At 32.8% G+C, this 13395-nt stretch overlaps 1 protein-coding gene across 1 annotated transcript in view; it reads right to left on the minus strand.

The window, feature by feature from the left end:
• LOC124368976 (translation initiation factor eIF-2B subunit alpha) overlaps window positions 1-13395 on the minus strand; it is a 46010-nt gene that overhangs the window by 8975 nt on the left and 23640 nt on the right. The window contains exons 5-7 of the mRNA XM_046826564.1: window positions 11689-11801; window positions 8841-8985; window positions 6217-6342 (exon numbers count right to left, since the gene is read on the minus strand). Coding sequence (XP_046682520.1) covers window positions 6217-6342; window positions 8841-8985; window positions 11689-11801 — 384 coding nt within the window. The remainder of the gene's footprint in view (window positions 1-6216; window positions 6343-8840; window positions 8986-11688; window positions 11802-13395) is intronic.

Consider the following 13395-nt stretch of genomic DNA (forward strand, 5'->3'; position numbering starts at 1 on the left):
TCAAGTAATAGTTTTAAACTGAAGTCTGGATCAAGGGGGGTGAGGAGGGGCAGTACAATATCGCGGGCTATGACTTGTTATTACAACCTCGGCCAGATAATCAGGCGGGCGGTGTTATCATGTACATCGACACTGACCTTTGTTACACGCACCAACTCATCCTCCTGCCCACTGAGCTGAGCTTGTTAATGTTGTTATTGACCTAACATTTAATAGTCACGTTTTTAAATTTTCAATATTCGGAAAAATTTATAGACAGTGTAAGTTAACTTATAAACAGTTCAAGCCTGATTTTGAAAATATGTTTTAAAATTAAAAAATGATCCAACTTTGATAATAGGTGACTTAAACATATGCACATTGAAAAATAAGGGATCCGGTAAAGATTACTTGAGCGCAGTTTCTTCTTATGGTTTTTTGAATCTGGTTAACTGTCCCACTAGAATAGATGTAGGTGTAAGTTCTTGTTTGGACCACGCACTGATACGTAACTCCAAAACCTTTGAATGTTAAATGTAATGTTGAGGAACTGGGAATACTGACCATTATGCTCTCAGTGTTAATTTTATCTGGAATCATGTATGAAAAATTGCAAACCATAATTTCGTCACGGTATCTAATAAATGAGCTATTTAAAGCGGCAACTATTATTAGCCGACTGAGCCCAGTCATCTCCAGCCCTCATGTGATTTGATAGTGTTAAAGAATTTTTTCAATATTTATGGTCAATGTTTCCACAGCAATCCTGTAATTTGAAAAAAATAAAACAGTAAAAAATAGAAGGAGGAGTGAATGGATTACTAATGATCTGGTTTGTTTAATAAACCGTAAGAATTGTGTTTTTAAAGAATATACAAAAAACAGAGATAACCTAGTTTTAAGAAATAGATTTAGAGAATTATCCAGAACAGTAAACCAAACAAATTAGACGAGTAAAAAAGAGGTATTCTTCCAATCTCATTGAGGCTTGTAATGGTGACTCTCGAAAAAATATTGGAACGTTGTAAAGAAAATTCTTAAAAGAAAGAAAAATAGTATTGATGAAATTGTATGTTGGCGATGCCGTGATGAAGGTGGGGGGTAATGAGCGCATGGTGGGGAATATTTTTAATGAGTATTTCACAAGTATAGTTTTCTAAATTGAGACAGAATGAATTTGGCCAGGACCTATTTCTGGAGGATCATACCACAATATAATGTATTGCTTAACGAGTTTCATATTCAACTCTCTGATGTGGTTAACAAGATAAATAGCATGGAAAATAAGTTTATTGTGGCCTTGACGGTATAAATAATTGTTTTAATGAAAGAAAATATTAACATATTTGCACCCGTACTTTATAACATATTTTTCAAAATCACTAAGGGAGGGGTATTGTTCCAGATGAGTTTAAAACTGCAGTTGTGTAGTCCCTGTATTTAAGTCAGGTGACGCAACGCAGGTCGGCTCTTATCGTCCTATCTCTGTTATCAGTACGTTTAGCTAAAATATTAGAATCACTAATCAAAGACCAACTGTTAAAATATTTTTGCGACAATGATTTTTTTTCGGAACACCAATTTGGTTTCTTACCAGGTAAAGGTACTGATGCAGCATTGGTTAGGCACGTCAGTGAAATTGTTGAAAATTCTGATAAGTATAAATATACATTGGCAGTTTATTTGGATTTTAAAAAGGCTGTTTGACGTGTTAGACATTGATATACTTTTGTGTAAATTTAAGAAGTATGGGATAGGGGGGAAGCGCTTTGAACTGGTTAACTTCTTTTTCTAAAGGTTAGGAAGCAGTTTAGTTAAAAAAAATAATATTAAAAGCGATGTTTTAGGAATTGATGTATGGAACGGCACATAAGGAGGAATATTGTGGCCCAGTAGTATTCTTAATATTTATTAATGATTTATTAAAATTGCAACTAAATTCAATAAATTCTTAAAATATTTGCATACGCCGATGATACGGCCCTGGTCTGCTCTGCATATAATAAAAACTCATTAAAAAATTAATATTCAAGATGATCTAACCAAGATATCTAGCTGGTTAGTTGATAATAAGCTTTTGATAAATACCACAAAAATCTAAATGCATTTTATTCTTTGAACAAAATAAGAGCTTATTGGAACTGCAGAACGATTATAAGCTTTACTGCCACCCTCATAGTTGTTTTGTATTCATGTAACTGTTCATATATCAGTATCGTGGACTCTGTCACCTACTTGGGGGATGGTTTGTCGACAGAGATCTGAGGTGGAATCAGCATATTGCTCAGTTCAGTGGTAAGTTGAGATCGATAAATTATTCTTTATATCATATGAGGGGTTATTTAGAAAGTGAACATTTAGTCAGATTATATCACTCGTGGTTCGAAAAGCAACTTTAAGATACGGAATTATTATTTACGGTGGTACATACACAACAATTCTAAAAAGTATAATTAGCTGCCAGCGAAAATCACTTCGAATAATTTTTTTCCATAAATATAAGAGACAGATTAAGTTACATATTTCAAGAGAAAAATATTTTAACTTTTAACCAAATTTATAACCAAAGCTGTTTATCATACACACATAAATATTTCAATCAATTTACTCTGAAAGTTGTCAATAGAGGGACTAGGGCCTCTCAATTTATTAAAATTCTAGTACCAAATTTAACTAAAGAAGAAAGAAGTAGACAACCAATTTTTGTTACAAGGGGACCTAAAGTATTCAACAATTTTCGTTGAAAATTTTGGTAACGAAATTATTTTTGCAAATAAACCCAAATTTAAAATGAAAGTCAGAGAATTTATCCTGGAACTGCCTTTAAAGATAGTTATTCAAAATCTGTATATTATTTATTTTTAATATTGTTTTTTATATAAAGAACATTTAATTTGTTGTTTAATATTATTGTTATTGTTGTTGTAATTTGTTATTTATAGTATTTATTGTTATTTAATATTATTATTATTGTTGTATTTGTTATTTATTGTTATTTAATATTATTATTGTTGTTGTTGTTGTATTTGTTATTTATTGTTATTTAATATTATTATTGTTGTTGTTGTTGTATTTGTTATTTATTGTTTTTTATTGTTATTTATTGTTATACTAATTATTTTATTCCAACCATATATTATTTTTAGTTGCTATGTTGATATTAATTATATTTATTTAACTTTTAATGTGAACTCAGCCTCCAACAACCGTTTCAATCAATGTAATATTTGTGTTGTTTTTTACTATATTTATTTACATGTTACATAGCTTTAGTTATTGAATTTATTATGTTTTTTAAAAAGTAAGTAAAATTTTTGGAGTACAGTAGTATCAGTGCGTGGTTGGGAGGGGAGTATACTTTGGGGTTTGTTGAAGTATGGTTTGTTTACATAATTTGTTAAATGCATTAAATGTATATATTTAATATTTATTATATTATTTTTTTTGTCGTAAATATTTTTGTCTGTATTTTTTTGAAATTGGTATAGCACTGTAATGGATGTTTATTTATTTAACATAATAATGATTATTTAATGAATTCTGATGAGACTTTTGACTGCCTACGGAATGTTGTGTATCTGTGAAAATTATTTAGAAATGGTTAAGTGACACTGTTTTGGACTGCCAATATTAATATAAAGCGATATTTACGATGTGCAATGTGATATCCCGCACGCGTCCTACGCGAACGCTTGGGAATTTAAATAATGTAAAAATGCAAAACCATTACTGAATAAAGTGTTTCTGACTTCTGACTTCTGACACACACACACACACACACACACACACACACCACACACACACACAAACACACAAACACAAACACAAACACAACCAAAAAGACAGACATCTCGATTAACGAGAACTGCTATCAATATGATCTCCTATATGTGCCAAATTATGCAAAAGAAAAATCTTGTAGACACCAGTTTTTGTTATGCAGGGTTAACTTTATTTAACAGGTTTATTACAGTATATGGTAATAGTGTATTTCTTGACTCTAAACCCAAATTTAGAATGAAAGCCGTGCAGTTTGTATTAAACCTTGGTCCTTGATAATTTATTGATAATTTATTTCTATTTGTTATATTTATTAAAAATAGTTTATTTATTTCTTGCATGCTTATCACACCTTATGTTATATTATGCCTGTTAATGATTTCTATGTTGTATTTATTATTATTATTGTTGTTGTTATTAATTTTGTTATTGTTAATTATTTATTATTGTTATTTATTTATTTATTGGCTGTTTTAAATTTACACTCATGTACACAAATGTACTCAATATTGTTGTTTACTTTTGTCACTCATATTTATTGTTATATTTGTTAATATCTAATCTATCTGTGACTTATGAGTAGCATCTATTTATTACAAATTAGTTCGCATTGTTATTGGTTTGCCAACATAAAGACTAAATATTTTTGACTTGTAAGCTGCATTCCCGCACGCGCCTTGCAAGGTGCCTTGGGGTAGTATATAAATGTAACATGTCTTTTTTCTGAATAAACGAGTTTGAACTTGAACTTGAACTTGAACACACACACACACACACACACACACACACACATATTATAGTTCATAAATACAATCTCAGAATCTAATATATCTGGGAAAAGATTAGTTCCAGTCAAATCAGGTATATGAGACACAAAAGTGGATATAGACTGTCGCAGTTCAGATAATTTTATCCGTAGACCGTCCATGGTCTAGTATTAGCATTTTGGTAATATAAATGCAAGTACTGCTGGCCGAAACTCTGAGCTAGTTTATTTTGCAATTGGTTACTATTTTCGGAACTCCATTCGTATACTTGATAGTTAAGTTAACTTCTCCATGCCTCTAATAGTCCCTGAGCACATTTCTTTCTTGGTTCCGTCTCTAGAGAGAGAGATACCAGAGAATATTTCATTGATCCCACGTGCATGATCAATGTTGAGTGTACTCATAGTTTCTTACAAATTGTGAAATATGACCTTTAGAGGGTGAATTTTTCTTGGCTCAAACCGGCCAATACGAAAGAACATTATTTTTGTATAGATCAATATCACTTATATATATATTTGCTTACATCATGCAACAGTACTTTGACACTTCAAAATGAAACAACACAATTTCTAATTATTAAATTGAATAGATATTACAAATAAAATATTTTTGTAATTACTTTCTAAGAATTACAATTTAAATGAAAATATAGTTTTTGTCAGTAGAATGTGAAAATAAATTATATGATAGAACTCATTAGAAACTTGAAAATATAAGATGACGCTAATTCTCAGGTTAACTGTGTTAAATCCTACAAATCCATAATTTTCGACTTACTTAGAAATCAAAATCTTTTGTGCATGTTGTGGCAAAGAAACTACAATAATTAAACCAAAATTTTACTTGACTTAATCAGAATAACATTTTGAAAATTGGTGAATGTTCGTAACAATAATATGTCATTAATGTAATTTCTTTGATGCTTATTACTAAATTTTTAATATTTTTAATCAATACCAAAAAATATTTTGACAATATACTTCCATATAGTAATGTGTTACCATGTTGTTTATTCATTTGACTGATCAAGAAATTTTTATTTTAATTTCTTACAAACTTCGTATGAAATAGGAAACTATACACTATGTAACTGCTGTAGAAAATCGATAAAGATTGAATAAAACACTTTTATACCAGCCACATTAGAAATCACAATTTTAGCTACTAGTACAAGTTGAATGACTACTTGACAAAAAATGTTTGGTTCATAACTCATTGTTGTGAACTTCTTCTACAACTTGTTTGAAGGAAGTTTTTCTCCAAGCAAAAAATAACAATTATTGCCTTCCATGTCTTTAATGTCAGACAAAAATCTATATTTGTAGTACTGGCTTTTCATTTCTACTTTAAAAAACTGTCAGAAAGTAATTAGTATTAATCTCAGAAATTCCTTTATAAATGTATTACAAAGTTGAAATATTACAAAACAAACTAGCAAATTACATGAAAACAAGTTTTATTTTGCTATAAAGCCAAGCACAGTTTTGAACCATTGATCCAAATATAAAGACTAGATCCAAAGTAAATAAATACATACATTTTCAAAAATAAATCACAATTCTGGTATTGCAAGCAATTACTTCATTATATTTTGTTCTTTCCGTAATTTTATGTCTCAATTGGAGTTTTCAAACTCAATAATCATAATATAATCTCATTCAACCTTATAAACAATTTGAATAGTTACCTTAAACTTATTTGGTAAGTCTCGTTGATTCAATGGGTAAACTCTTGCAAACTTGAAGCTTTCTACCAAAACATAGAAGGGTTTGTTGAGTGCCTTCGCACAGATTGCCATTGTGTAGCTTCCAATCTAGTAAACAAAACAAAAAAATTAAAAATCTAGGTAAATGTTTTTAAATCTAGGTAAATGTACACAATGTTACAATGTGGGTTATAGATTCCATGTACGATGGTCATCTGGAAAGTAAGGTTTTAACAAATATATAACAAAAGATTAAAACAAATTTGTTTTATTTGATTCCTGATACATTTCTTATTCTTCAACATAGATTTCAACTTAAACATTTTTCTTAACATTCTATAAGCTTTTGAATGCCAATGTCTTTGAAGTCTGCCACATGTGAGGATAATCAATTTTTAACTGCTTCTTTCACCTTGTCATCAGTGTTGAAGCGCTACCGCCAAAAAACTCCTTTAGGTAGTGACACAAGTGAAATACCCTCGACGCCAAGTCCCGGCTGTACGGCAGGTGGTCAATCTGATCCCAACCAAATGATCTGATATGATTTTCAATTTTGGAGTTTGAATGGCAGAGTGGGGTCTGGCAGTATCATGCAACAAGATAACTCCAAATGTTAACTGCCCACGTTGCTTATTCTGTATTGTACATCGAAGTTTAGTCAGAGTATCGCAATAAGCGGCTGCAATTATTTCTTCCTCGTTCCATAAATTCTACTAACAATATTTCATGTCTATCCAAAAACTAGGTCATCATAACCTTGCGTGTTGAGATTGTTTGTTTGGCTTTGACTTTAACCGGTAATGTCATGTGATGCCATTCCATTGACTGGCGTTTTGTGTCTGGTGTTATGTGAAGAATCCATGTCTCATGACCTGTAACAATGTTCTCTAAACATGTATTGCCTTCATATTTCAAAAGCACAACAAATTCTTCTCATTTCGAGTTCTTCAGTAAGCAGCCTGGGAACCCAACGTGAGCACAATTTGGAAAATGTCAAAATGATGAAATGGTAAATCTCCATTCTTGACTAATCTTTTCATCTGTGATATTGACCACATCTTCCGTGATCACTGATGACAAGCCATTTCGATACTTCATTAATATTTTCCTGTCCATCTTTGAAAGCTCTCACCTACTTCCACACTTTGCTGTCAATGAAGTAAAGTAAAGTAAAGATGTCTTATTTTACCAGGCGAAGTTAGAGCCCTCTCTAACACTTAACTTGGGGACTAACGGCTTAAAGGTGACATTTGAACCACCACAAATTGCCGGAGAGGCGGGCTACTTACAAGAACAGGATCGCTCTATCCAAGTAGCAACCACTCGACGTTGCTTGATCTGGTTATCTTGCGATAACCGTTGTACCCGCTATACTGCGGCATTGGCAACATGAACACTCCTTACAGTCAAAAACCGAAGAACTGATTGTATTTAACAGTCGGCGGGTTGATAAATTGATTTGAACATCGTAAATTCTCACAGTAAACAGCACTCTACAATGATTTCACTGCAGAGGGCATCATTTCATACGCAAGGCATGCTGAGAGTCATCATATATGTGCACTGCGCTGTTCGCATCCTGCTCAAATATTTTCCTTGGAACGCATCTTACTTTCTGGATGACCCTCGTGTGTTACTTATTATTTAGGTGAAAACTCCACATAAATTAGGAATTTATAGCTTGCATTAAAATGTTTTAAAACATTGCCCTCACAATTATTAAATGTAAATAAAAAAAGCAACATAATAATAAAAACATAAAACAAAACAAGCCAAGGAAATTGGAAAACTGCTACACACTTGTGCATTTAGGATTTAGGGAATTAGTGTTGCATCATACCTTCGCTTTTCTCTCTATCTTTAGCAATGATTTAATGACACTTAACGATTTAAGTGAATCTTGCTGGTTTCCTTTTGATTTCAGTGATAACAATTCAAAATAACAGCATTTAATGTTATAGTATTACATTGTCATTAATGACATTTACTAGCTGAAACAGAATACAAAAAAGACTACATTTAACTTTAAATATTTTCAGAGTCAACTTCATTCAGAAGTACTTGCATATTACAACCATTGTACTTACTCCCTATTTAAATTTTGTTTAATTAGCTAGCTTTCATTACCTTCATACATGCACTATGTGACAACTATGTTCAATTTGTGGGGGCAGCGCATGGTGCTTGTTTAGATTTGTTATAACTCACAAATCCAAATTGTCTAGCTCTTTGGAATCCTGAATCACTGCCTAATCCTGAATTAACTTTTAAAACTTTCCAAACCCAAAAACATAGTTTGATTTAAAAATTGTTTGGTTATGAAACAAGCCCAACCTTGGTTAGGACTCTCTGACTACACGGCTCTGAATGAAAACGGACTGTTTGGCTCCCCTAAAGACTAGGAGTGTTACAAAACATACTTTTCTGTCCTATTTTATAACATATTAATGCAATTTTCTGCATAGCTCGAGTTGTCTTGTCCAACAACAAACAATTTTTTAAAGGTTTAATTAGTTTTTCACCTACTTAACCTGTAATTGATATTCTAATATATATATATATATATATATATACTACTGTATAATGTATGTACTGTGTAGCCTCACCTTATTGATGATTCCTCCACTCTCCGCTACACCCTCTGCTCCCACCATCACCATATCAACTTGTTCCATCACATAACCCATGGCAGAGTCCAATATGACAGTGCACGGAATGCCAGCTTCATTTAAGTCTTTAGCCATTTCTTCTCTGAAAACAAACTTTAAATAAACTTCAGACTCTTGCTAATTTGATAATAGTCTGGAGGTATTGCATGTATGCAATAAGGGTTGGAAACTTGACAATCTGGAAGAAATCTTGAAATATTTTCAAAACAAGGACCCAAATTTTGCAAAATTAAATGAAAAGCTCCAATTCAGTTCCCATTAAATTTTTGACACGATCACAAATCACAAGAATACTTTATCAACTACTGATAAGGCTCCATTAGATAAGAACTGACCAGGAAGTAAGGGTAGAGAAATGACATAACCTTTAGACCTCAGTGTCTGCAGTGCCAACCGGCTGGTTCGGGTCCACGGTTGTGAGAAGGCCACAACCACGTGGGTGTGGCATTTATGTGTTACGTAAATTATTTATCGTGTATATGTTTTATTTATTGAATTGAGACTGTTTTATTTTGTGCTTTTACGTATTTTTAACTTCATTTCACTTCCGTGTTTTTATGCACCTGTGATGGGGCTTTCATCCCAAAACATTTAGTGAAAATTGTACAAAAGCAAAATTTGGAACTGTTGACAAAGTAAAGTATCATATATTTGTCTAACATTTAAAGGCATAGAGACAGACTATACCTCAACTGGTGCATACACCAACTACAGTTTGTACGAGTTTGTGTGAACAGTTAAACATTTTTGCGACAGTGAAAATTTTTATTGAAGACAGAATTACAAACTGAAGATATTCATGGTCACACAAAACTTAAATCCGACATGATTCTTAAATGGCACACTATATATTACAAGAGCAACGAAGAGGGCTCTTGATATTATTATGGAGAGGCATTTTCGTAAGAGTTCTGTAGTGGATAATGTGGCTTTCTGCTTTGATCACACTGCCCACAGCTTTATATCATAAATGAGTACTGACAATTTTTAGAACGCCAAATAATTACATATTCAATTATAGTTTAACCCACTGCGGATCACTGACAAAATATGTCGTTATGCAGAAGCTGGGCCTCGCGTTTAATTCTACTAGTTTTAAAAATGTCATGTAGACTGCATGAGAGTTATTATTAGTCTAATGATAATATAATGTTTTTCTCACCTGTTTTTACAAACAGCAACTAAGTTCCCATTTATTAAGCTCCCCAAAGATGTCTGCCACGGTTGACTGTTAATCACTCAAAGACCACAAGAGAAACATATCATATCACATTTATAAGATTGGTGCCAATTGACATGAAGTGCCAAAATGATATAAGAGAGGCTGGACCACTTTGACATTAATATCAAGTTATTTGTTACTTAGAACAGAACTTTCTGTAGACATTTATATTTGAACATAGTGCCAAAATCATATAAAATCCCATTTAATATATATAAGATTTCTAATTTTATTTTAAAATCTACAATGGCTATTTTTTAATCCCCTACAAAATAGTTATTGCACCTTTTGTTAATTTCTGCTGATATGTAACATCCACTAAATTACCTTAATCCTTTTAGCCCGGAAGAGAAAAATTATTATCTCTTAAAACTGCTACGCCCATTTTTTTAAAGTCTCATACAACTGCTGCAAGCACACTGCTTATTTTTATATGTTTCTATATCACAAATTATTATTCAAATTTCTGCTAAGGGTATTGTAATGTTTCTGGTACCAAAATTTGCAAAATTAAATTCTCTAACTAAATAGAGAACTCTAAAGTTTATCAATGCTATGTAATAATTTGCTATTATGTGTTTTTGTGGTTACACTTTGTTCAATGTTAAAGAATAACATTAAAGCCTTATTACTAAAAGGAATGGTAACAACTTTACAATGGAAACCCAAATATTTCAATCTTACATTTAATGACCTATAACTAGCTATAGTATATCAAAATTTCATATCTTAGGTGAAAAAATAATAATTATATAATGAAACAAAATAAAATTGTCATGTACCAATTTTCAGAAAAACAAAAACAAATACAAATCACTCACCAATGACATAAAAAGAGTTCCAATCATTGAGCCCATGAAGTTTGTTTCACAAAATGTTACTAACACCGTGCCACAAAATCTATTTACACATTATTGCTAAAACTGTTTTATATACTTACTATAATAGTAGGCTTAAAAAGATTGGGTAGGCCTAATTGCTAATATGTTTGGGCAAACACATGATAGCAGCCCTCTTGGCAAAGACAACAGACAGTTCTTGATCTTTTTTTATTACTCCTGCCACATTTGGTACCCTTAATTAAACAAACCCAACAAGTTTTCACCTTGTTACTAGGTAATTTGTTAAACGAAGAAAAACGTCCTGCCCCTATGCCTACCCAGTACATCATCACCTGCTCAGTATTTTGAATTTAAAAAAGTCAAAGACTTTAAAGTAGATGATTTATCTTGATTATTAAATTGCCAATAAACTACAAATTACTATAAACACAATTACATATTTATTCTTTGAGCCAATATACTTTATTTTCAAAACATGGAATTGGCGGACATTAAATTCTCCGCCCGTACGTTCTGCGAGTAACTCAGCGGACAATGACGTGTTCGCCTGTATGCTTCGCATCGTTTTCATCATACTAATGTATATATTGTCTGGCTAGGTGAAAAGGCTTAATCTATTACACAAAATTTGCATCATGAAATTGTTCAATCTCCAGCAAACACTATTTTATTCGACCATAACTCTGATTCAATGCAAAAACTTTACTAAAGTTATGCTTACCCACTGCAGTCCGGAAAAGAGCTTGTGACAAAAACTTCAAATCTTACGTTTGAGGCCTTTGCTTTTTTCATAGTTTCTAATACGACTCTTGACCTGGAATGGCATAAAATGCGCTGAAACAAACCACATTTTTTATAATCACTATGGAATAGATATAACGTAAAAACTAAATAACAAACTCTGTTTCAACTGATGTAAAAGATAAAGATACTCTGGCAGCCAGAATCTAAAGAGAAATTTTATTACACAATATTATTACTAGTAAGATTTACTAAAAAATAGCTCATATCTAAGTGAGTAGACAGAACGATTCACATACACTTTCCTTAACCCATTGCGGATCACTGACGAGCCCAGCTCGTCATGCAGCGGCCGGGCCTAACGGCACGATGACGAGCTCAGGTCACAAAAGCGGTCTGCTTTTAAATTTCCCTCCAAATAGTTCTATTAATGTCTGACAGATTGGGCGATCGTGTTCACTTGTCAACTAAGAATGTTTAACAACAGTCTACGTTTAGAGTTTTCAAAAAGTTTTATAAATATCCTACAGATCGCAGTTGTATGTCGAAGTTGAAAAATCATTCATATGAGTTTACTCTCTGCTTTTTAGCGCTTCTGATTGGGTGTTTTCCACAGTTGTTATTATAATACTTTTGAGGTTAGTGACACAGAACTAAACGACGCAGACGTACACGTTAGGGGGTTTAGTCTAGACAATGACCCGGATGTTGTAATCGCTTCACTCGAGCCGCTTTATTTAGACTATGATTCAGATATCATCCCTGCCACCCCGGAACCTTGCTCGCGTGTTATAGTTCCTACATCACGGATACCTCAGCAGGCCCATGTTCCATCTGAATTATACCTTCACAGCTGAATTTTCTAGTATACAATAGCGAGCGATACGATGTGGCGCACCATTGCTGTTCGTTCGGCCGCTGACCGTAAATTAATTCGTGCACGCTGGTGCCCGCGCGCCAAAACAATACGATCCGCAATGGGTTAAGAGATGTTAAAGTTGAAACACGGATCAACTACATTCGAAGTTTGTCCAATTTTTAATGTTACGGTAATTTGATGGTGTAAGTGCTTCTATATATTTCTTATAGAAAAACTATTTTTGAATTTAACTTCAAAACTAATAAACTACATTATTTAAACATGGTAAGTATGTCAATATTAAGGGGTGCAAAAAGGCGGGGTCTTCATACCCCAATACATGAGCTAAGTCAGTGCATCCCCGAGGAAAATCACAGTCATCTTCTCTTATCATTTACTGAAATTCCGTGTGTCACCTGGAAACTGCCAGATCCACTTCTTGTCTTCCAACAATTTCTGATCAGGCTGAGCTGAACTAACTGGTTTCTTTTCTAATATCTATCATGCACTCATTTTCATTTCAGTCAACCCTCAACTATCAGGAAAATCTTCTCCCAAAAATCTGACTTCTACTATTCTTTTCTACAACTGATTTAATTTCCTCTGCTTTCCACGCCAAGGTGGAGTAGCATATGCTGAGAGCTGCGTGGTCAAGGGAGAGCTTGATCTCTAATATGCAAACTCTGAATACCTGGCAACCTCTAGTTTAAACATAGCCGTCCCCAGGTAGAGCGTGTCAATGCTTGGAGTGACTTAGTTCTCCACTACTTGTGGGAACACAATTAGTACAAACAATAAAAATCCAAAACCAAACCTGAGAAGTCTAGC

The sequence above is a fragment of the Homalodisca vitripennis genome, chromosome X, assembly GCF_021130785.1.
Source record: "Homalodisca vitripennis isolate AUS2020 chromosome X, UT_GWSS_2.1, whole genome shotgun sequence".
Lineage (NCBI taxonomy): Eukaryota > Metazoa > Arthropoda > Insecta > Hemiptera > Cicadellidae > Homalodisca > Homalodisca vitripennis.